At 56.0% G+C, this 23062-nt stretch overlaps 1 protein-coding gene across 1 annotated transcript; it reads left to right on the top strand.

Annotated features, from left to right (window-relative positions):
* The first annotated feature begins 1698 nt into the window (after positions 1-1698).
* LOC140912332 (serine protease 53-like) lies at positions 1699-21122 on the top strand. Its single transcript, XM_073346561.1, has 18 exons — positions 1699-1741; positions 7809-7835; positions 9689-9857; positions 11255-11535; positions 11657-11823; positions 12207-12423; positions 12555-12705; positions 13079-13338; positions 13485-13648; positions 14476-14707; positions 15050-15109; positions 16217-16276; positions 17385-17410; positions 18033-18066; positions 18813-18869; positions 19628-19684; positions 20153-20209; positions 21079-21122. Exons 1-18 carry the CDS (start codon positions 1699-1701, stop codon positions 21120-21122), a joined length of 2106 nt encoding a protein of 701 aa, XP_073202662.1.
* Positions 21123-23062: the final 1940 nt, after the last annotated feature.

Below are 23062 nucleotides of genomic sequence, written 5' to 3'. Positions count from 1 at the left end.
CTGGTTCGGCTGTATTGACAGCTTTCCATGCCCCCCAGCTGCGCATGTATACGCAAATACATGCACGCAGACCCAGGTGAAATGAAAGAAATATACAGCCCATGAACAAGTTTTGCCTTGAACTGCCTTCTTCAGTCCTTACTCATTGCTTAACAATGTGCATGGGGCCTCTGCCAATCTGTAGGGCTCACACACGATGCAGAATGAAAGCCTGAATATCTCTCTATAGCCATTCAACTCTGCTTCTTTAACCTTAAACACATGCCTGTGGTCTTCACTGGTTTGGGGGACCTTTTTTTATTTGTTGGCTTTATTATGGTAGTGCCTGGGCACCCCAAACACAGACCGGCACCCCATTGTGCTAGATACTGTATAAACCCCGAACAGCAAAACGATTCCTGCCCCAGAGAGACTGAGGCATGTGGACCCTTTCACAAGGACATCTCTTCTCCCCACTGTTTAGTAAGTGTTTGAGTTAAATGGAGATTGGAGACATACAAAGCAAACAACAAATCCATGCTTAGATTATGAGCTTCCTGGGGCAAAGACTGTGTACTGCTCTGCATCTGTACAGCCCCAGGGACAACGAGAATCCCAATCTCAGTAAGGTCTGGGCAGCACCCAGCAGAACGGGGTTCCCAATCTCACTTGATGCAGTGCCTGGCAAAATGGGATCCCCTCTCTTGGTCTATGCAGCACCTGGCACAATGGGGGAACCCCAATCTTGGTAGGTTCCTAAACTCTACCCTACAACTATATAATAATAGTAATGGGCAGGGGGTTGGACTAGATGACCTCCAGAGCTCCCTTCCAACTCTGATATTCTATGATTCTAATCAACATCGTGATTTAATTATTAATAATGAACATGATTAATAAAGTGGAATCTTTCACAAAGCGCGGTGACGTTTCAAAAAAGGAATCAGATAGGCTGAATGAAATGTGAATCTTTAACCCAGAGAGATTTCAACAAATATCAGTTAAAATTAACCTAGAGAGATTTTTCTCCCAAGTGTTTTCTCCCAAGTTTTCTTTGAGACAAATGTGTGTGGAGGGAGGGAAATCACCCAGTCTAAATAAAAGCTGAATATTAAACTCAGAAAGAACTGATCCTGAGTTTGCATTGTGAATTGGAGTTAATTGTGTGTTTTAAAAGGTGTCAAGGTGTCGCAATAAAATCTAAGTCTTTAACACAGAGATATTTTATCTCCTGAGTATATTGGACATTTGAGTTAAATAGAGATGCCCCAAAACAGATAGAAGAGTTTTACACTGTCTGAATAAGAACTCCTTCCCCTTCTGGGTTAATCCAGCCTCAATTCCTGGCTGTCCTCATCTCAAAATCCTCCCGGATCCCCAGTCATCCATAGAGTCTTCTAGGGTAGCCAAGATCTGAATTTCTAATGGCCAGAAATGGACACAGTTTCTAGATCCATTAGAAAAGCCTCAAGGAAGGGGCAGAAGGCCCCTGTGTTTGTGATTCTGGCGCAGCTCAGCAAGGAGGAGTCACAAGCCTGTGGGGCAGAGAAAGCCCTAATGAAGTGGCAATGAGTAACCCATTTGCACACGCACGCCTCATTGTGTAATTCTGGCAAGGTGCATGCAGGCGGGACGACCTGGGGCGGCAGGTGCGAGGTGTATTTAAACTGTACCTCGGAGGAAGGCGCAGGAGGATCACAGGAGATCGGCCCTCGGAGGATGGAATCTCTCAGCCTTCGGCAACTGCTGCTGATCGGGATCTGTGAGTCACGGGACGGGAGGGAAATCTGGCTGCGGGATGGGGTTGGTGCAGTTTGGAAGTGGCTTGCCATTGTGGTGTGGCGAGACTGATTTAGGCACCGAGCTGCTGGGTCGATGGGGATGGTGACAGGACCTGCAAACCCGGAGCTGGGGAGAGAACCCAGGAGTCCTGGCTCCCAGCCCCTCCTGCTCTAACCCACTAGACCCCACTCCCCTTTCAGAACCAGAGAGTCCTGAATCCCAGCCCCCCAGCCCCATGCTCCAACTACTGCGCCCCACTCCCCTCCCAGAGCTGGAGAGAGAACCCAGGAGTGTAAAGTGCCTTGATCCAGACTCCCAGTCCTGCTAACACCTCCTGCGCGGGATGAATCCAGCCTCTGCTCTCCTCACCCAGCAACAAAGAAGGAACACTGAGTAGGAGCAGGGAGCAGCTAACAGCTGTCCCTAGGGATGAGTGAGACCCACTCTTGGGGAAAGAGAAAAGGCCAGGCTGGGTCAGCACGGGACAGTGCTGGGTATTTGCTCAGGGCTTTTGTTTACATTTGGGGTTGGAGCGGAGCTGGATTGTAGGGGAAATCCTCATTTCCGTGAACAGGAAGCTTCCCTGTTTGTTTGCCATTTCTGCGTAAGAGTATAAAGTTCCCTCAATGGTTTGCTCCAAATTAGTGCTCAGCTCAGGGCAGGGTTGCAAGACAGCTTCCAATGCACCGGGCACCAGATTCCCTGGTGCACGGGCAAAACTGGAGTGGCTGGGATATCATGACTCCAGGCATCCCACCACACTCCTCCCAGAGGTAGGGATAGAACCCAGGAAACCTGGCTCCCAGACACCCAGCTCTAACCGCTAGACCGCACTCCCCTCCCAGAGCCAGGGTTAGAACCCAGCAGTCCTGGCTCCTAACCCACCAAATCCCACTCCCCTCCCCGAGCCAGGGAAAGAACCCAGGAGTCCTGGCTCCTAGAGCACAGCCAGCTCCCGCTTTAATTCTGGGGTACTCCACTCCCAAATCCACATCAAACAGCACCCCACATTCCAGCCTTCTCTGCCCTCTTCCTGGGAGCTCCTCAGGCCCCCGACTCTTCAACATCGACCACTCCAAGAAATCCCAGCGCCTTTACTCTGGGTCCCACTTGGCTCCTGGTCCATCTCCGAGCCCTGCCGGGGGCTCACCTCATCTCCCACTGCCTTAGTGCCCCCTCGGTCTCAGCTCGGCCCTGAGTCCACTTTTAGGCCTGACCTGCTGCTGTGAGATGCCCCATCTCCTGGAGTCTTTGTCTTCTAACTGTCCCTAGCCTATTTGTCAGAGGGTGGAGATGAGATCACTTGATCATTACTGTAAGGTTCACGCCCTCTGGGGCACCTGGCATTGGCCACTGTCGGCAGACAGGATACTAGGCTAGATGGACCTTTGGTCTGACCCAGTAGGGCCATTCTTATGTTCTTATGTTCCCGCCCCGGGTTTCCCAGGCTCCCTTCCCACCCCCACCCTCCTTCCTTAGGGCTTCTTGCTGGGACTCAGCCTCATGCCTCCACAGGTCTTCTTGGCTCTTATCGCACAGCACGGCCTCCCTGCCAGCTCCCCACCGCAGGGGCTGTGGCAGGAGCCTTCCCCTTCCTGCAAATCGTCTCCACAGCCCCCGCAAATCTGCCTCCAGCCCCACCCCTGCCACCTTAGGCTTCATCATCACTGCCTCTAGCCCCGTCCTGGCTCTGGTTCTGGCTCCAGGCTTCCAAGTCCCAGCTGCCTCCTGGGATCACGCGATCTCCTCACGCGATCTCCTCCTTGGTCCCTTTTCCCATGGCCCTGAGCTCCCTCCTTTATGAAAACTCATCCCGCCCCAGCCCCAGTTCTAGCACCCTCGCCAGCAGCCTAATGCGACTCCAGTTCCTGTTAATGATGGATGGATTCATAGCTTCCCAAACCATTGTGATCATCTTGTCTGACCTCCCTGGAGAACACAGGCCAGAGGCCTGCCCCCGAATAATTCCTAGAGCAGATCTCTTGGAGAAACAGCCAATCTTGATTCAAAAAAATGTAACAATGGAGAATCCACCACGACCCTGGGTAAATTGTTCCTATGGTTAATTACTCTCCCCATTAAAAATGTACACCTTATTTCCAGTCTGAATTTACCTAGCTTCAGCTTCCAGCCAGTGGATCGTGTTAGACTTTTCTCTGCTAGACTGAAGAACCCATTATCAAATATTTGTTCTCCGTGTAGGTACATGGGATCAAGTCCCCCCTGAAACCTTCTCTTTGCTAAACTTAATAGTTACAGCCTTAGTTACAGCCTCTTGTAACTTTTCCAGCTGCACCCGGGGCTTAAACAATGGCTCTGATCCACGTCCAAACTGACCTCCTCTGCTCAGCATCGATCTCAGCTGGTGCCCAGCACCCACAAGGCTAATCAGGGTAAAGGTTGGATCTCCAAGCTGATGAGCCAAAGAAAGTTGTTTGCTCATGCAGCCACACTGGGGCTTTCCTGGCCACCAGAATGCACGCAGCCAGGTGGTTGGAGATGACATGCTGTGGCTAGTATATCTGAGTATTTCCCGAGTGCTAAGAGTTTCAGTCCTAACCTTGGAAGCTTTCTGAGAACTTGGTGTTATGTACATGGGTGGTTCTCAACCTTTATTCATTTGCAGACCCCTAAAAAGTGTCAAAGGGAGCTTAGGAAATTGATTGTCTGCGTAGAGTTGAATTCGGTTCAGTCAGTTTAAGTCTGTGTGGACCCCTTAGACATAGTCTGCCAGCCCCTTGGGGATCTGCAGATTACATCTTGAGAACCACTGATGTATATTACTCGCATTCATAGATTCCACACCACTAGATCCTAGAGTCTGATGTCTACACGACTGCGGTAAGTCGACCTGCACCACGCAATTCCAGCTACGTGAATAATGTAGCTGGAGTTGACATACCTTAGGTCGAGTTACCACGGGGTCTACACTGCTGGGGGTCGACGGGAGAAACTCTCCCATCGACTTACCTTACTCTTCTCGTTGGGGATGGAGTATAGGGGTCGACTGGAGAGCCATCTGCTGTCAGTTTGGTGAGTCTTCACTAGACCCGCTAAATGGACTGCCGGTGGATCGATCTCAGAGCGTCGATCCCGGCTGTAGTGTAGATGTAGCCTGACAGTAGGACTTGTGTGCTTGAACTACAGCAGATCTCTCAGGAAAACATCCAATCTTGATTTACAAATAGTCAGGGATGGAGAATCCCCCCTTTGTAAATTATTCCAATGATTAAATTCCCTTTGCTGTTAAAAATTTGCACCTTATTTCCAATCTGAATTTGTCTGGCTTCAACTTCCAGCTGTTGGATCCTGTTAGACCTTTCTCTGCTCAACTGAAGGGCCCATTATCAAATATTTGCTCCCCATGTAAGTCATTATAAACAGTGACCAAGTCAGCTCTTAACTGTCCCTTTGTTAAAGCTAAATAGATTGAGCTCCTCGGACATCTCACTATGAGGCAGGTTTTCCCATCCTTTAATCATTCTCACAGCTCTTCTCTGCACCCTCCCCAAAGTTATCAGCATCCTTATCTAACATCATTCTGCAGAGACTTGTTTGGGGGAGTTTTGCCAAAGTTTCTGCTTTGAGAAATGCTCTTTCAAGGTGTTCTCACATCCATGTGCAGACTTCGATTCTATGTGGCAATCATTTCCCTGGAAAGGCATATTAATTAAATCGAGGAGAGAGGCAAGATTCTGAGAAGCATGACTCAGGTGCCTTGCCCTTGGACTGAGTTGGATCCAAAAAAGAGCACATGCAATTCTCTGCAACGACAGCACGAGCAAGGGGGCCGATTGTGACAAAAACGTTTCCAGGGTCTGACAAGTCCTTTGGAACACCGTTTTCCAAGGAACTACAGCTCGGGGAGGGGTGAAATCAATCAGGACTGTCCTTGGGTTTGTGTAGATTGGATGAGTTCTCACAGACAGCTGGAGCCTGCTCTGGGGGTTGACTTTTCCATGATCAACTGAAGTTGCTGCTTTGATTGAGGACAGGATCCTGGTCAATAGCAACTGTACGCAAGTCCTTAGACTAGGACTGTCTGTTAGGACTACCTGGCCTGGCGTTAAGCAACTTGCTTGCTCATGCTTGGCATTTCTCAGAATTTTGAAATATCAACTCTGAAACCAGAACCTTTGGCCTCCAGGCAACATTACCAAAAATAGCCTTTGCGGAGGGCAGGACTCAGGCTCAAAGCCTGTGAGTGCTGAAGTTTACCATCACAACTAGTCACCAAATCCTGCTGGGCACATAAAGATTTTTTCTCCCCCGGCTCCTTGCTTGGCGTCCAGCCACACTGGAGAGCTAACATTGAGCCTGGATAACTTCATCACTCTCGCTTCCCCAAAGGGGGTAGGAGCTGAGATCCAAACTTAGCGGGGGAGATCAGTTTTGAGGTCGATGAGAGCCATCGTTTCATCGATAGGCGCGCACAAACAAAGTGGTAAGAGCTGGAAGTGGTGGCTGTCGTGTGATTTTTAGGGGGCCATATTTCGGGCTGACCTCAAATACCCCACCGTGCAGCCTCGTGAGGTGCCGCAGTTTTCAAGACAGTCGGAGTCTGTTTGTGGATACGGGAGAACTTGGAATAATTGGCCTCAGTCTTCATGATAGTGCCCGATTAGAATTGCTTTGCTGATGCATCAGAGGATTGCACTCGAGTGAAACTCAAGCGGGCAGCCAGCTGGGTGTGCAGGCTGTGGGGAGCACAAACTAGGGAGGTGGGAGGGGGGGCGTGACAGTCCGTCACCCCTGTGCAGTTCATAGCACACGGGGATCCGACAGGCCAAGGACAAGCTGCTGCCTGTAGGGGATTTGAAGGTGGAGTGGTCCCACTCCCATGCTCCAGGGCAGAAAGGAACTGCCTGTGAGCAGGAACAGGAAGGAAGATCTTCCTCTCGGTCAAACACCATGTCACAAGAGAGGCTGGGCAATGCTGAGTGGGGACATGGCAACTTCCTCTGATCCAGCCCTGCTCACTGCTGGAGCGGGCAGGATACAGCATTAGATGGGCCCACGGAAATTGAGCACCGTGCCCCCTGGACGGCACCCACATGAGGCAGCCAGAGCGAACTGGTCTCATGGCTCAGGCCAGGAGATAAGAGCTTCCTAGAGGGGAGTCCAAATGGGACCGAGCCGGGCAAGGTGCAGTCGCTGTTCACATTAACGCTCCACCCACCGCTATTGAGCCCCCCATTGCCTGCAGCGCTGCTCCCCCTAGTGCCGCACTGGGGGGCAACAGCGAGGGGAGAGTGCCCCCTACTGAGCCCCCCACCCCCCCCGCTGTGTGCAGGACAGCGCCCCCTAGTGTCTCTCTGGGACATTGGTGCCAGCACTGACTGCCAGAGGGGAGCACTCCCGACCGAGCCCTGCCCGACTCCCTGCAGCACAGTGCCCCCTAGTGGTGCACTGGGGCATTGACGCCAGCACTGACTGCCCGGGGAGAGCGCCCCCTAGCGCACAGCCCTGTGTGTTTGTAAGCCCCAAACCAATATTTGCTTGTTTGTTTTTAAAAAAGAGTTTCCTTTTCTTTCACCGAGGTGATTTTGTTGGGTTTTTAGCCATTTTATATCCCCCCATCCCCTTAGGTGTCCTTGGGCTTTCAACCCTTTTCTTTTTTAGTCTATTGCCTTTTTATCCTCTGAGAACTGCAAATAGAACCCAGGCGTCCTGCTGACTCCCTTCCCCTGCTCTAACCCACCAGACCCACTCCCCCACCCCCCGGAGCGAGAGATAGAACCCAGGAGTCCTGACTCCCAGCCCCGCATGCTCTAACCCACTAGTCCCCGCTGTCCTCCCAGAGCCAGGGGTGGAACCCAGGAGTCCTGGCTCCCAACCCCTCATTTTCTAACCCATGAGCTCTAGTCCACAGACAATGATGCCTCAGAGATGTAAGTTCTCCCTGCTAAGTCCACTGGGTATCCTGGGTCCGGGCTGCCCTGGAGTCAGATACTGGGTCCTACTGAGCCAGCACATCCCTCCAGATGAAATCATCCCCCAGAGGCTACCGACACAGGCTCCTCACCCTTGTTTTCTCTCCCTTACAGGCCTCCAGCAAGGAGCAGTAGCAACAGGTAGGAAGCCCAACATCTCTCTGATCTGGGCTTGTGGGAATTTGGCTGCCCTCCTCCAGGCTCCTGAGCGGCTGGTTCCATCTGCCCCCGGAGCTGTGGCGGCTGGGGAGCAGGAATGGCGGCTCTGGAAAGGAGGATTTTTGCATTTCACGATGGGCTTCTGCAAATGAGTCAATGCCCAGCGCACTGGTCTGAAATCCACCAGAGGAAAGTCAATAAGGGCAAACGCAAAGCGCAGCACGTAGGAAGGGAAAGTCAGACGCACAGCTACAAAATGGGGGAATAACTGGCGAGGTGCAGTGCTGCTGGAAAGGCTTCGGGGCTTATAGCAGATCACAGAGAGAATATGAGTCAACAATGCGATGCAGTGGAAAGAAAGGCGAATATCAGTCTGGGGTGTATGAGCAGGAGCGTCATATGGAAGACCCGGGAGGTCATTGTCCCCCTCTACTCAGCACTGGTGAGGTCTCAGCTGGAGGGCTGTGTCCAGTTCTGAGTACCGCACTCTCAGGAAGATGTGGACAAATTGGAGAGGAGGGATGGCTCGGTGGTTTGAGCATTGGCCTGCTAAATCCAGGGTTGTGAGTTCAATCCTTGAGGGGGCCATTTAGGGATCTGGGACAAAAATTGGGGAATTGGTCCTGCTTTGAGCAGGGGGTTGGACTAGATGACCTCCTGAGGTCCCTTCCAACTCTGATATTCTAGCTTTCTATGAGAGAGTCCAGAGGGGAGCAAAAAAGTTTAGCCCACCTGAGCTATGAGGAAAGGTTAAAAAAGCCAGGTGTGTTTAGTCTTGAGAAAAGAAGAGTAAGGGGGGGATCTGATAACCATCTTCAAATATGTTAAGGGTTTTGGTACAGAGGCTGGTGATCAATTGTTCGCTCCGTCCACTGATAGTAGGACAAGAAGAAATGGGCTTAATCTGCAGCAAGGAAGATTTAGGTTAGAAATTTGAAGAAAACTTTCTAACTCTCAGGGGCATTAAGCTCTGGAATGGGCTTCCAATGGAGGATGTGGAATCCCCATCATTGGAGGTTTCTAAGAACAGGCTGGACAAACATCTGTCAGGGCTGGTCTAGGTTTACTTGGTCCTGCATCAGCACAGGGGGCTGGACTTGATGCCCTCTCATGGTCCCGTCCAGCCTGACATTTCCGTGAGTCTAGATTAATAGGATACACAAGTAAAGCCATTGCAACATTTCATAGAATCATAGAATATCAGGGTTGGAAGGGACCTCAGGAGGTCATCTAGTCCAACCCCCTGCTCAAAGCAGGACCAATCCCCAATTTTTGCCCCAGATCCCAAATGGCCCCCTCAAGGACTAAACTCACAACCCTGGGTTTAGCAGGCCAATGCTCAAACCACTGAGCTATCCCTCCCCCCTGGTGGGGGAGGGATGAAGGCTCCAGATTTCCAGGCTGATGGGCAAGGGAGGTTTGGTAAATCATGCAGCAGATGTTGCAGAGACTCTGCAATCCAGCTGCATGGAATTTGCACATGCCACCAGGGATGTAATGACAGTGAGACACACACACAAGGGTATGCAGAATGAGGCGGACACAATCACATCACACACACACAGCCTCCCCATACTTTAACCCACTAGACCCCACTCTCCTCCTGGAGTGAGAGATAAAACCCAGGATTCCATGCCCCTCCCCTCCCTGCGCTAACCCACTAGACCCCACTCACTTCCCAGAGCCAGGATAGAACCCAGGAGTCCTGGATCCCAGGACCCCCTGTTCTAACTCACTAGACCCCACTCCTCTCCTGGAATGACCAGTTCCCTCTGTTTTCTTCCACATGTGGGGTAGGATTATTGAGTGATAACTATTTCCCCCACTTTCTACAGGACCAGTCTGTGGCCAGCAGAGAATCTTTGGCCGGATCGTCGGTGGGGTCAATGCCCGGAGAGGGGAGTGGCCCTGGCAGGCCAGCCTGCAGCTCCGCGGGGAGCACATGTGTGGAGGGACCCTGATTGGTGACAAATGGGTTCTTTCAGCCGCTCACTGCTTTATTGGGTGAGTCTAGAACCTCAGGGCTCGAATCTTGGGGAAAGAAGTCTGCATGGCCTCTAGAACAGGGTAGCTAGGACTGTGTGTGTCATCTAGCACTGGGAGTGCAGGGCTGCTCATCTAGAGCCATGGGCACGAGAACTCTCAGTCTAGAACAGTGCACACATCATCCAGAGGCAGAGAGCTGTTCTAGAACCCAGCATGGTCTCCAGTACAACATCCTGAGACTTGAAAGATCAGAGATGACGAAATCTAGAGCATCTGCAACATCTAGATAGGTATTCAGGATCTAGAGTACAGAGCAGTTAGTCCAAAACCATGCACAGCATCTATAATGAGCCTAGAGCTGGGCATGTAAACTGTGTGCACCAACCACAGTTGAGGATCTAGATATGTATGCACGATCTGGAAAGAATGGAGACCTAAATCTAGAAAGGTGTCTACCATCAAGAGCAGTGAATCTAGAGCTTCATGCAGCATCTAGAACAAACATAGAGGCAGGAAACTAAAACAATATGTACAAACCAGAGCAAAGAACCTCATGCTGTATACAACATCTGGAATTAGTCTAAACCCACAATTGTATAGTTGTATGTACTGTCTAGAACTGGTCTAGAACCATGAATGTAGAACTGTTTTGCAGGCACCATCTAGAACAAACCTAGACCCACTAATCTAGAGCTGCAATCCAGAGTGAGTCTAGAGCCATGCACTTAAAAAGATGACCACCACCAAGAGACAAATAACCTCAGAACAGGGAATCTAGAATCAGCAAGATCCATTAACCTAGAACCAAGTGCACCACCAAGAGCCAGGAAGCAATCTATATATATATAGAGAGAGAGAGAGACAAGATGGCCAGTGTCAGTTTGGTGGGTCCTGCACTTTTCTTGGCAGGGGGCTAACCTGCCACCTCTTGCCCCTGCTCTTGGGGCCTGGGAAGGTAGTAAAGGAGGGAAGCAGGAGAGGGGTCTGGGTTGGCTCCTCACTCTGAGCCCCAGCCCCTCTCAACCCCTGCGGGTTCTCACCCTCTTCCCCCTTGGGTGGGGTAACTTTGGTCCTTAGACGCTGGGGGAGGGAGTCTCCCTCCCCTGGTGGGGCAGGGTCTCCCTTACTTTGGTCCTCTGATCTTTCAAGTCTTACAGCACACCTCCAGGCTCCAGTCCTCTCTCCTTTTCCCTGACTGCCTGAAGCGGGGGGGGAGGGGTTATTAGGTTCCTGACAAGGCCTTAATTGACGGCAGGTGCTTCAATTAACCTGTAGCCACCCTCCCTAGGGAACCACACCTTAATTAGCCTTAATTAGCTTATATGTTTCTCCTTCAGCACACATACGCATACACAATCTAGGACAAGTCTAGAACTCAGCCTGGTAATGACACCCAGGCCCTTATCCCCCTGCAGGAAGGACACGACCAAGGACTCATCCTCCTGGAACGTGGTACTGGGGCGTCTGAAGCTGAGAGGTGGCCGTCTGCCGGGCATAGTGCGGAACGTGTCCGAGATCATCACCCACGAGAAGTACAAAGACTTCACTAAGGGCTTGGACATTGCCCTGCTGAGGCTGGCTGAGCCCGTCCCTTTCAGCCGTGATGTAGCCCCCATCTGCCTGCCTTACGCCAACCACCAATTCGCCTTCGGGTCCCAGTGCTGGGCCACCGGCTGGGGCAGGGTGAAGGAGGACAGTGAGTGAGAGGGGAGAGCTCCTGGCAAAGATGGAGACATCTAGTCCCCCGTCCCTTTCCCCGCTCCGGGGTATGCTCATTCCTGACAGGGCACTCACCCGTTTTCTTTCTCTCCCTGCAGTGACCCTCCCACCTCCCAAGCCTCTCAAGAAGGTGGGGCTGGACTTGCTCAGTGCAGAGACCTGCAACTGCATCCACAATAATCTGCGCCAGAAGGAGCTCGCCAGCCCCGCCGGGCCAGGGCTGATCTGTGCCGGGTATCAGAAAGGGGGCGTGGGGCCTTGCCAGGTGAGAGTGAAAGGGGGGTGCCAGGTGGGGGAAAGGCAGAGGGGCTGGGCTGAGGGGTTGGAGAGAAAGAAGGGGAGGGATAGCTCAGTGGTTTGAGCATTGGCCTGCTAAATCCAGGGTTGTGAGTTCAATCCTTGAGAAGGCCATTTAGAGATCGGGGCAAAAATTGGGGATTGGTCCTGCTTTGAGCAGGGGGTTGGACTAGATGACCTCCTGAGGTCCCTTCCAACCGTGATATTCCATGATTCTATGATTCTAAGGGGAAGCAGATGGGTTGTGGGAGGGGAACAGAGGGGCTGCCCCTAGTTTGGATGGGGGTAGAGAGGGCAAAGGGATCACACCTTGCTCCCCAGCCCTGAATGTCCATGCCCATCCCTCCCCAGGGTGATTCCGGGGGGCCGGTGGCCTGCTTCGAGGACGGGACATGGTTCCAGGCCGGGATCCTGAGCTTCTCAGTGGGCTGTGCCCGGCCCCACAGCCCCATCCTGCTGACCGAGGTCACTGCCTACACCGACTGGATCCAGAACCAGACAGAGGGAGCCTCCTTCGCTGTCCAGACTGCGCCGCCCCCTGTCAGCAGTGACCATGAAAAGTGCAGAGGTGCGGCCAGTGGGGAATGGGACATGGGGCCTTTCCCCTCTCGGGGGTGCTGGTTCTGATCCAGCCCCAGGGAGGGGGAATGGCTGGCTGTGAGGGGCAGGTGATAGGCTACTGACTTCTAATCTCTCCAGGTTGTGGGAAGCTGAACGGATCCGAGCTGAGTGTCACTGCCAAGGGGCCTTGGCCCTGGTACGTGAGCCTACAATATAGGGGGCAGCACGTCTGCGGGGGAGCGCTGATCTCTGAGAGCCGGGTGCTGGCGGCCGCTCACTGCTTCATCGGGTGAGTGAGGGGCATGAGGTGGGGGTGTCCCAGCAGGGGTTGGGGGGGGAGGGAGAGGTGTCATGCACATCAGGGTATCCATGCCTCTATCAGAGATGAATGACTGTCTGTAATGTGTGCCCTCCCCAGCTCCCCTCTGGACCCCACTCCCCTCCCAGAGATAGAACCCAGGAGTCCTGACCCCCCATCCCCCTCTGCTCTAAGCACTAGACCCCACTCCTCTTCCAGAGCCAGGGATAGAACCCAGAAGTCCTGACCCCCATCCCCTTCTGACCCCACTCCCTTGCCAGTGCCGTGGATCGAACTCCAAACTCCTGACTCCCAGCTCCTTGCCCTGACCGATTAGTAACCCCCTCCGGGGGCTGTGTTGCAGGCGGCAAAACCCCAGAGCCTGGAAGGTGCTCCTGGGTGAACGGCGGGAGGGGGAAGAGCCACGCTGGCAAGAAGAGAGGGGCCTTCGGAAGCTCATCCTCCATGCAGCCTACGTGAATGTGAAGACGGGATTTGACATCGCACTGCTGAGGCTCGCCAAGCCAGTGGTGTTTGGGGAGAACATCTGGGCTGTCTGCGTCCCCTACAAGACACACCGATTTCAGCTCGGCGGCACCTGCTGGGTCAGGGGACGGGAGAATGGTATGTGGGACATGGGGGCCTTTCCCCTCTAGGGGCACCGACTTCGATCTGGCCCCCAGGCGGTCAGTGGCTGGCTCAAGGGGCAGAGGGTAGGATAAGGGGTAGGGCTTGGTAACTGCCAACACAATGTCTCTGTGTTTTTATAGATCGGGCTCCCCTACCGCAGCTACTACAGGGCATGGAGGTGGATCTCATGGGACCTGTCGCCTGTAACTGCACCTACAACCAGTCCGGCTCCGCTGGCGAGGCAGTGTCCATCCTCCCAAACATGCTTTGCGCTGCTCAACAGGAGAAGAGCACCAGCTGTGAGGTGAGTGAGCCATCCTCGGCACAGCATGGCCCCCGGGTCTTCAGAACATCTGGGCAGCCACAACAGCTGGCTCTGAAGGACTGATCTCCATGGCTCTGTCAAGGGAGACATTCCCCCATTTTCCACCCAAAGGCCTGGTTCTGGCAGGCCTTCCGTCCCCGTCCCCGTCCCCCGCATCTCACCCCTGCCCCATTTGCTTATCAGATGCTCTGGATGTTCAGGGTGCTGATCACTTGAATCTAGATGCTGGCTCCTCTGGAGCTGTCCATGGTGCTGAAGTGTCCAATCCTCTGGGGCTGAACCATCCAGCATTCAGTGGGGCAGGTACCCAGCAGTACATGGGGCTTATGGCACTGTCCATGGTACTGAGATTTTCTATTGGCCATTGCTGAGCTACATGCTTTTGGGTCAGGCAGGTTTTCCACACACCCTTGTTCCTCTAGAGCTGTCCATGGTACTAATGTGTCCTATTTTTGCCCAGGGCTGAACCAGCCGGTGTTCGGTAAGGCATGGATCCAGTATGTCCTGGTTCTCCAGGGTGACCTGTCCTATTGTCTGTGGGTAGTCCATCCTGCCTTGGGTTGGACATTGATGTAGCACACCACAGCTCTCCACGGTGCAGAGATGGTCTGTGCAATCTCTGACCCACTGTGCACTGGGGTAGCTCATGGTCATTCTTGGAGGAGGACTGTTCCACTAAATTTCCTGGACAACTCCTCATGCAGCCATGCCCTTGGGAAGACCCAGAATATCCACTGTCCAACAGGCCCTGAGAACCCACCCAGTCTGGAGTTCATGCAGTTGTCCCTTTGCTCGTGACTTTCCAGGGCGATGATGGGGGGCCTCTGATTTGCAATGAGAAGGGCACCTGGTACCTGACTGGCCTCTCCAGCTTTCGCAATGGCTGCGGGAGGAAGAGCCAGCCCGGGGTATACACAGAAGTTAGCGCATATGAGGAATGGATCTTGGACATCACGCGGGATGGTTACTTTGCCAAGCAGCCCATGCCACTTCCAGAGGTCCTAGAAGAGGACAGATGCCCAGTGAAGCCTACTCCAAGTAAGGGGAGATCCAGACAGCAAGCTCAGTTTCTTTGGGCGCCCATGCTAAGAAGACTGGGGCTAGGTCAATGCTTGGATGGGGGACCAGAAAGGAAAAACTGGGTGCTGCACAGGGGGCTACCTGCTCTCTCATTGCAGTTGCGGCTGGCCCCGATGCCCCATAGTGGCATTAGGAGGCCCTGTGCTGTAGGGGTTGGGACAGGAACTCAGTAGTGGGTGGTCTCCCCTGGCAGTCCGTGCTGACCCCAATGCCCCACTGCGACACTAGGGGGCGCTGTGCTGCAGGAAATATTGTGAGTGATTCAGAGACACTCCCTGACTAGGCTTCTCTCTCCTGCAGCTTCCGGTGGAGACGGGGGAAAGCCAGTGACACCCACTGGTGGTACCACGCATGGGGAAGGTGAGTCCCGAAGCATCTGAGGGCACTTTTCCCCTGCCCTGGCAGTCCGAGGGGTGTTCAGAGGTGTGGTCTCGCTGCAAAGCGACCTGCCCCACCCACAATCTGCCTCCCCACCCAGAGCTACCTCCCAGCACCTGGGACAAGCCTTCCACCCTGCCTGCCAAGCACCATAGAATCATAGACTATCAGGGTTGGAAGGGACCTCAGGAGGTCATCTAGTCCAACCCCCTGCTCAAAGCAGGACCGATCCCCAATTTTTGCCCTAGATCCCTAAATGGCCCCCTCAAGGATTGAACTCACAACCCTGGGTTTAGCAGGCCAATGCTCAAACCACTGAGCTATCCCTCCCCCGAAGCCATCCAGAGCCCAGCCCCGCCTCCACCCGCTGCTCCGGTGTGGCACTAGGGGGCACCGCACTGCGGGAAGCAGAGCAAAGGCTCAGTAGGGGGCGCTGTCCTCCGGCAGTCAGGGCTGACCCCAGTGCAGTGTTGGGGGGCGCTGTGCTGCAGGGAACAATGTTGGGGACGCCCAGACACTTACTGACTATGCCTTTCTCTCCTGCAACTTCCGGTGGAGAGGGGGAAAAGCCAGTGACACCCACTGGTGGTACCACGCCTGGGGAAGGTGAGTCCCGAAGCATCCGAGGGCCCTTTTCCCCTGCCCTGGCAGTCCGAGGGGTGTTCAGAAGTGTGGTCTCACTGCACAGTGACCTGCCCCTCCCGCAATCTGCCTCCCCACCCAGAGCTACCTCCCAGCACCTGGGTCACGCCTTCTACCCTGCCTGCCAAGCACCAAGCCATCCAGAGCCCAGCTCCGTCTTCACCCGCTGCTCCGGTGTGACACTGGAGGGTGCCGAGCTGCAGGTGATGGGGCAGGGCCTAGTAGCGGGTGCCCTTCCCTGGCAGGCAGCGCTGGCCCTGATTCCCCAGTGTGGCGGTGGAGGGCGCTGTGCTGTGGGAAGCAGAGTAAAGGCTCAGGAGTGGGGGGTCTCCCCTGGCGGTCAGCGCTGACCCCAATGCCCCACTGCGACACTAGGGGGCGCTGTGCTGCAGGAAATATTGTGGGTGACTCAGAGACACTCCCTGACTAGGCTTCTCTCTCCTGCAGATTCTGGTGGAGAGGGGGAAAAGCCAGTGACACCCACTGGTGGTACCACGCATGGGGAAGGTGAGTCCCCAAGCATCTGAGGGCACTTTTCCCCTGCCCTGGCAGTCCGAGGGGTGTTCAGAGGTGTGGTCTCGCTGCAAAGCAACCTGCCCCACCCACAATCTGCCTCCATACCCAGAGCTACCACCCAGCACCTGGGACAAGCCTTCTACCCTGCCTGCCAAGCACCATAGAATCATAGACTATCAGGGTTGGAAGGGACCTCAGGAGGTCATCTAGTCCAACCCCCTGCTCAAAGCAGGACCGATCCCCAATTTTTGCCCTAGATCCCTAAATGGCCCCCTCAAGGATTGAACTCACAACCCTGGGTTTAGCAAGCCAATGCTCAAACCACTGAGCTATCCCTCCCCCGAAGCCATCCAGAGCCCAGCTCCGCCTCCACCCGCTGCTCCGGTGTGGCACTAGGGGGCACCGCACTGCGGGAAGCAGAGCAAAGGCTCAGTAGGGGGCGCTGTCCTCCGGCAGTCAGGGCTGACCCCAGTGCAGTGTTGCGGGGGCGCTGTGCTGCAGGGAACAATGTTGGGGATGCCCAGACACTTACTGACTATGCCTTTCTCTCCTGCAACTTCCGGTGGAGAGGGGGAAAAGCCAGTGACACCCACTGGTGGTACCACGCCTGGGGAAGGTGAGTCCCGAAGCATCTGAGGGCCCTTTTCCCCTGCCCTGGCAGTCCGAGGGGTGTTCAGAAGTGTGGTCTCACTGCACAGTGACCTGCCCCTCCCGCAATCTGCCTCCCCACCCAGAGCTACCTCCCAGCACCTGGGTCACGCCTTCTACCCTGCCTGCCAAGCACCAAGCCATCCAGAGCCCAGCTCCGTCTTCACCCGCTGCTCCGGTGTGACACTGGAGGGTGCCGAGCTGCAGGTGATGGGGCAGGGCCTAGTAGCGGGTGCCCTTCCCTGGCAGGCAGCGCTGGCCCTGATTCCCCAGTGTGGCGGTGGAGGGCGCTGTGCTGTGGGAAGCAGAGTAAAGGCTCAGGAGTGGGGGGTCTCCCCTGGCGGTCAGCGCTGACCCCAATGCCCCACTGCGACACTAGGGGGCGCTGTGCTGCAGGAAATATTGTGGGTGACTCAGAGACACTCCCTGACTAGGCTTCTCTCTCCTGCAGATTCTGGTGGAGAGGGGGAAAAGCCAGTGACACCCACTGGTGGTACCACGCATGGGGAAGGTGAGTCCCCAAGCATCTGAGGGCACTTTTCCCCTGCCCTGGCAGTCCGAGGGGTGTTCAGAGGTGTGGTCTCGCTGCAAAGCAACCTGCCCCACCCACAATCTGCCTCCATACCCAGAGCTACCACCCAGCACCTGGGACAAGCCTTCTACCCTGCCTGCCAAGCACCATAGAATCATAGACTATCAGGGTTGGAAGGGACCTCAGGAGGTCATCTAGTCCAACCCCCTGCTCAAAGCAGGACCGATCCCCAATTTTTGCCCTAGATCCCTAAATGGCCCCCTCAAGGATTGAACTCACAACCCTGGGTTTAGCAAGCCAATGCTCAAACCACTGAGCTATCCCTCCCCCGAAGCCATCCAGAGCCCAGCTCCGCCTCCACCCGCTGCTCCGGTGTGGCACTAGGGGGCACCGCACTGCGGGAAGCAGAGCAAAGGCTCAGTAGGGGGCGCTGTCCTCCGGCAGTCAGGGCTGACCCCAGTGCAGTGTTGCGGGGGCGCTGTGCTGCAGGGAACAATGTTGGGGATGCCCAGACACTTACTGACTATGCCTTTCTCTCCTGCAACTTCCGGTGGAGAGGGGGAAAAGCCAGTGACACCCACTGGTGCCACAGAAGAGGAAGGTGAGTCGCTAAGCACCTGAGGCCCCTTTCTCACTTTCCAGGCAGTCTAAAGGATACTCAGATGTCTGGTTTCACTGCAGAGCGACCTGACCCTCCTGCATCCAGAGCTACCTCCCAGCTCCTGGGACAGACCTTCCACCCTGCCTGCCACCCACCAAACCATCCAGAGCCCAGCTCTGCCCCCACCAGTCAGTCTGGTGGGGCACTAGGGGGCCCTGAGCTGCAGGGAATGGGGGGCTCAGTAATGGGCGCTCTCCCCTGACAGTCAGTGCTGGCCCTGATGTCCCAGCGTGGTGGTAGGAGGCGCTGTGTAGCTGTTCCCCGGCTGCTGCACCCCAGAGCTGGCTGCATATCGGCGCCAGGCAAGCCATCCCCATCCAACGGCATTATCCAGCTGTTCCCCCGTTGCCCCACCCCAGAGGTGGCTGCATCGCAGCACTGGGCAAGCCATCCCTTTGCAGTGTCACTTTGGGGCAAACCATAGCATGTACTGGGTACTGCGTGGAGCAGAGCAAATCAGTAGGGGACACTCTCCCCTCACCACCAGTGCTGACCCCAGTCCCCCAGTGCAGCACCAGGGGGCGCTGTGCTGCAAGGATTGGGGCAGGTGGCTCAGTTGGGAGCGCTCTCTTCTGGCAGCCAACGCTGACCCCAATGCCCCCGTGCAGTGCTAGGGGGCGCTGTGCTGCAGGGAACAATGTGGGTAACTCAGAGACGCTCCCTGACTATGCCTCTCCCTGCTGCAGGTTCCGGTGGAGAGTGGGAAATTCCAGTGCTACCCGGCTTTGCCAGACGACGAGAAGGTGAGTCCCGCAGTGCCTGAGCCCCGTTTTCCACTCCCCGGGCAGTCCAAGGGGTGTTGAGATGTGTTGTCTCACCACAGGGCGACCTGATCCTCCTGCAATCGGCCTCCCCGACCAGAGCTCCCGCCCAGCTCTTGGGACAAACTTTCCACCCTGCCTGCCAACCACCAAACCATCCACAGCCCAGTTCTGCCGCCACCAGTCACTCTGGTGGGGCACTAGGGGGCCCTGAGCTGCAGGGAATGGGGGGCTCAGTAATGGGCGCTCTCCCCTGACAGTCAGTGCTGGCCCTGATGTCCCAGCGTGGTGGTAGGAGGCGCTGTGTAGCTGTTCCCCGGCTGCTGCACCCCAGAGCTGGCTGCATATCGGCGCCAGGCAAGCCATCCCCATGCAACGGCATTATCCAGCTGTTCCCCCGTTGCCCCACCCCAGAGGTGGCTGCATCGCAGCACTGGGCAAGCCATCCCTTTGCAGTGTCACTTTGGGGCAAACCATAGCATGTACTGGGTACTGCATGGAGCAGAGCAAATCAGTAGGGGACACTCTCCCCTCACCACCGTGCTGACCCCAGTCCCGCAGTGCAGCACCAGGGGGCGCTGTGCTGCAAGGATTGGGGCAGGTGGCTCAGTAGGGAGCGCTCTCTTCTGGCAGCCAATGCTGACCCCAATGCCCCCGTGCAGTGCTAGGGGGCGCTGTGCTGCAGGGAACAATGTGGGTAACTCAGAGACGCTCCCTGACTATGCCTCTCCCTGCTGCAGGTTCCGGTGGAGAGTGGGAAATTCCAGTGCTACCCGGCTTTGCCAGACGACGAGAAGGTGAGTCCTGCAGTGCCTGAGTCCCATTTTTCACTCCCCGGGCAGTCCAAGGGGTGTTGAGATGTGTTGTCTCACCACAGGGCGACCTGATCCTCCTGCAATCGGCCTCCCCGACCAGAGCTCCCGCCCAGCTCTTGGGACAAACTTTCCACCCTGCCTGCCAAGCACCAAACCATCCACAGCCCAGCTCTGCCCCCACCAGTCACTCTGGTGGGGCACTAGGGGGCCCTGAGCTGCAGGGAATGGGGGGCTCAGTAATGGGCACTCTCCCCTGACAGTCAGTGCTGGCCCTGATGTCCCAGTGCAGGACTAGGGGGTGCCGTAGCTGCGGGGAGTGGGGAAGGGGCTCAGTAAGGGGTGCTCGCCCCTCACCACCAATGCTGACCCCCAATGCCACACTGCACTACCAGGGAATAATTTGGGTGACTTAGTGGAGACACTCACTGACTATACCTCTCTTCCCTACAGCTTCCAGTAGCCAGGGGCAGAAGCGAGTGCCACCCGGTTGTGCCAAACGAGGGGCAGGTGAGTCCCCAAATACCCAAGGACACTTTGTCACTCCCCAGGCACCGTAACTGGTGTTCAGAAGCGTGGTCTCGCCGCAGAGCGACCTGACCCTCCTGCAATCTGCCTCCCCACCCAGCTCTTGGGACAAAGCGCCCACCCTGCCTGCCAACCGCCGAGCCGTCCAGAGGCCAGCTCTGCCACCGCCAGCCGCTGTAGCGTGGCACTAGGGGGCGCTGTGCTGCAGGGAGCAAGGCAGGGGCTGAAAAGAGGCGCTGTCCCCTGGCAGTCAGGGGTGGCCCCAGTGCAGCACTAGGGGGCGCTGTGCTGACAACGTCCATTGCAGTGTCTCCGGCACGTTCGTCTTTAATCCAAGAGTTCATTCTGGTGTCCTAGCTGAATCCCTCGCTCTGCCTGCCTCGCTCCCCCCTGCGCTTTCAGCTAGATACCAGGGTCCCCTCCTCTTCCTGTATTAAACTGTGTAGCTCAGTACCCGGCCACCCACCCCAGAGGTGACCGCATCTCAGCACCAGGTGTGCCATCCCTGTGCTGCATTGTGTGCAGCTGTTCCCCAGCTGCCCCGCCCCAGAGCCGGCTGCATCTCCGCGCCGGGTGAGCCATCCCCATGCAACGGCACCCCAGAGCTGGCTGCATCTCCGCGCCGGGTGAGCCATCCCCATACAACGGCACCCCAGAGCCAGCTGCATCTCCGCGCCGGGTGAGCCATCCCCATGCAACGGCACCCCAGAGCTGGCTGCATCTCCGCGTCAAGCCAGTGATCCCCGTGCATGCAGCCTCTAAAGTGCTTTGGGATCCACCAAAGCATCATAACCATGGCTAAAGATACCGCATGACCTCACTGCCTGTTGTCTTTCTGGTCACTTTCGCAGATAAAAACTGGAAGGGATACAAGGGAAAGATCCATGTCTATTAGCTACCGACCCAGAGAAGAGAATTCTGGCTCCGTCTGTTTGCTTCATCCAATGGCAGATTGTCACTTGCTAATCGGCAGCTCTCTCTGTTTCCTGTGCAGTCCCAGCTGCTGAGATGTCGAATCGGGCACGAGAGAAGCCACTCGCCTTCATTTGTGTTATGATCCCTTCCCAGTGGGTTCTCCTACCCAGCATTCTATGGATTTAGAAATGACATTTCCTGATGCCACAATGCAACTGGCTCTGGGGAGGAACATTTTTGTTTAACTGCCTATTAATTATTATTAATAATAATGTTACAATAGTATCCAGAGATTCTGAGATCGGGGACTCCATTGTGCTGAACACGGCACAGATCCCAGCCGAGATTGGGGGTCCCCATTGTGCCACGTTCTACACAGACCCTGACCGAGATCGGGGGCCCCCCGTCGCACCGGGCGCCTCACAGCTCAGGGACCCTATTGTACTGGGTGCTGCATGGACCCCGACTGAGATCCGGGTCCTCGCTTTGTTCATAGCGCACCAGAGACGATGTTTGCATCCAAAGTCTGATCGTCAACGCTGCGGTGACCTTGGCTTTCCCCCACTCCCACCTCAGTTTGGGTTTCATTTGCCTCGTGTACATATATCACCTGGAGGGAGGTGTAATGATCTTGGGTGTTACAATGGCTTAAAACGAATGTAATATTGTTAATCACAGCACAACCTGTTTTTTTGCAGTAGTGTTCAAACAATAATAAAAAATGGATTCATGAACCGCACCAAAGGGCTTCGAGCGTCAATCTAGAGCTTACGTTCAAAATCTTTCGTCTACTACGTTGCGCCCATATCAAGCCTCCTACGCCTTGCAAGACAACACCTCGTGCTGAGCCTCCCCCCGGTTCCCTGCATCACAGCGCCCCACACTGAGCCCCTGCCCTACTCCCCCGCGCTGAGCCCCCCACTCCCTGCATCACAGCGCCCCCTGCTGAGTCCCCATTCCCCGCGCTGAGCCCCCCATTCCCTGCAGCACAGCCCCCCCCACTGAGCCCCTGCCCCGCTCCCTGCATCACAGCGCCCCACACTGAGCCCCTGCCCTACTCCCCCCCACTGAGCCCCCCACTCCCTGCATCACAGCGCCCCCTGCTGAGTCCCCACTCCCCCCGCTGAGCCCCCCCATTCCCTGCATCACAGCCCCCTCACTGAGCCCCTGCCCTACTCCCCCCCGCTGAGCCCCCCACTCCCTGCATCACAGCGCCCCCTGCTGAGTCCCCACTCCCCACGCTGAGCCCCCCATTCCCTGCAGCACAGCCCCCCCACTGAGCCCCTGCCCCGCTCCCTGCATCACAGCGCCCCACACTGAGCCCCTGCCCTACTCCCCCCCACTGAGCCCCCCCACTCCCTGCATCACAGCGCCCCCTGCTGAGTCCCCATTCCCCCGCTAACCCCCCCATTCCCTGCAACACAGCCCCCCCCACTGAGCCCCTGCCCCGCTCCCTGCATCACAGCGCCCCACACTGAGCCCCTGCCCTACTCCCCCCCACTGAGCCCCCCACTCCCTGCATCACAGCGCCCCCTGCTGAGTCCCCACTCCCCCCGCTGAGCCCCCCCATTCCCTGCATCACAGCCCCCCCACTGAGCCCCTGCCCTACTCCCCCCCGCTGAGCCCCCCACTCCCTGCATCACAGCGCCCCCTGCTGAGTCCCCACTCCCCACGCTGAGCCCCCCATTCCCTGCAGCACAGCCCCCCCACTGAGCCCCTGCCCCGCTCCCTGCATCACAGCGCCCCACACTGAGCCCCTGCCCTACTCCCCCCCACTGAGCCCCCCCACTCCCTGCATCACAGCGCCCCCTGCTGAGTCCCCATTCCCCCGCTAACCCCCCCATTCCCTGCAACACAGCCCCCCCCACTGAGCCCCTGCCCCGCTCCCTGCATCACAGCGCCCCACACTGAGCCCCTGCC

Source organism: Lepidochelys kempii, chromosome 6 (genome assembly GCF_965140265.1).
Source record: "Lepidochelys kempii isolate rLepKem1 chromosome 6, rLepKem1.hap2, whole genome shotgun sequence".
NCBI lineage: Eukaryota > Metazoa > Chordata > Testudines > Cheloniidae > Lepidochelys > Lepidochelys kempii.
This window is presented reverse-complemented; position numbering and strand designations above follow the sequence as displayed.

Excerpts from the sequence above, each read along its gene's own strand:
- LOC140912332 (XM_073346561.1), top strand. The coding sequence starts at position 1,699 with ATGGAATCTCTCAGCCTTCGGCAACTGCTGCTGATCGGGATCT. Across the intron at positions 12,706-13,078 it reads GCCGCTCACTGCTTCATCGG|GCGGCAAAACCCCAGAGCCT; the intron begins GTGAGTGAGGGG and ends GCTGTGTTGCAG. Across the intron at positions 13,649-14,475 it reads AGAAGAGCACCAGCTGTGAG|GGCGATGATGGGGGGCCTCT; the intron begins GTGAGTGAGCCA and ends GTGACTTTCCAG.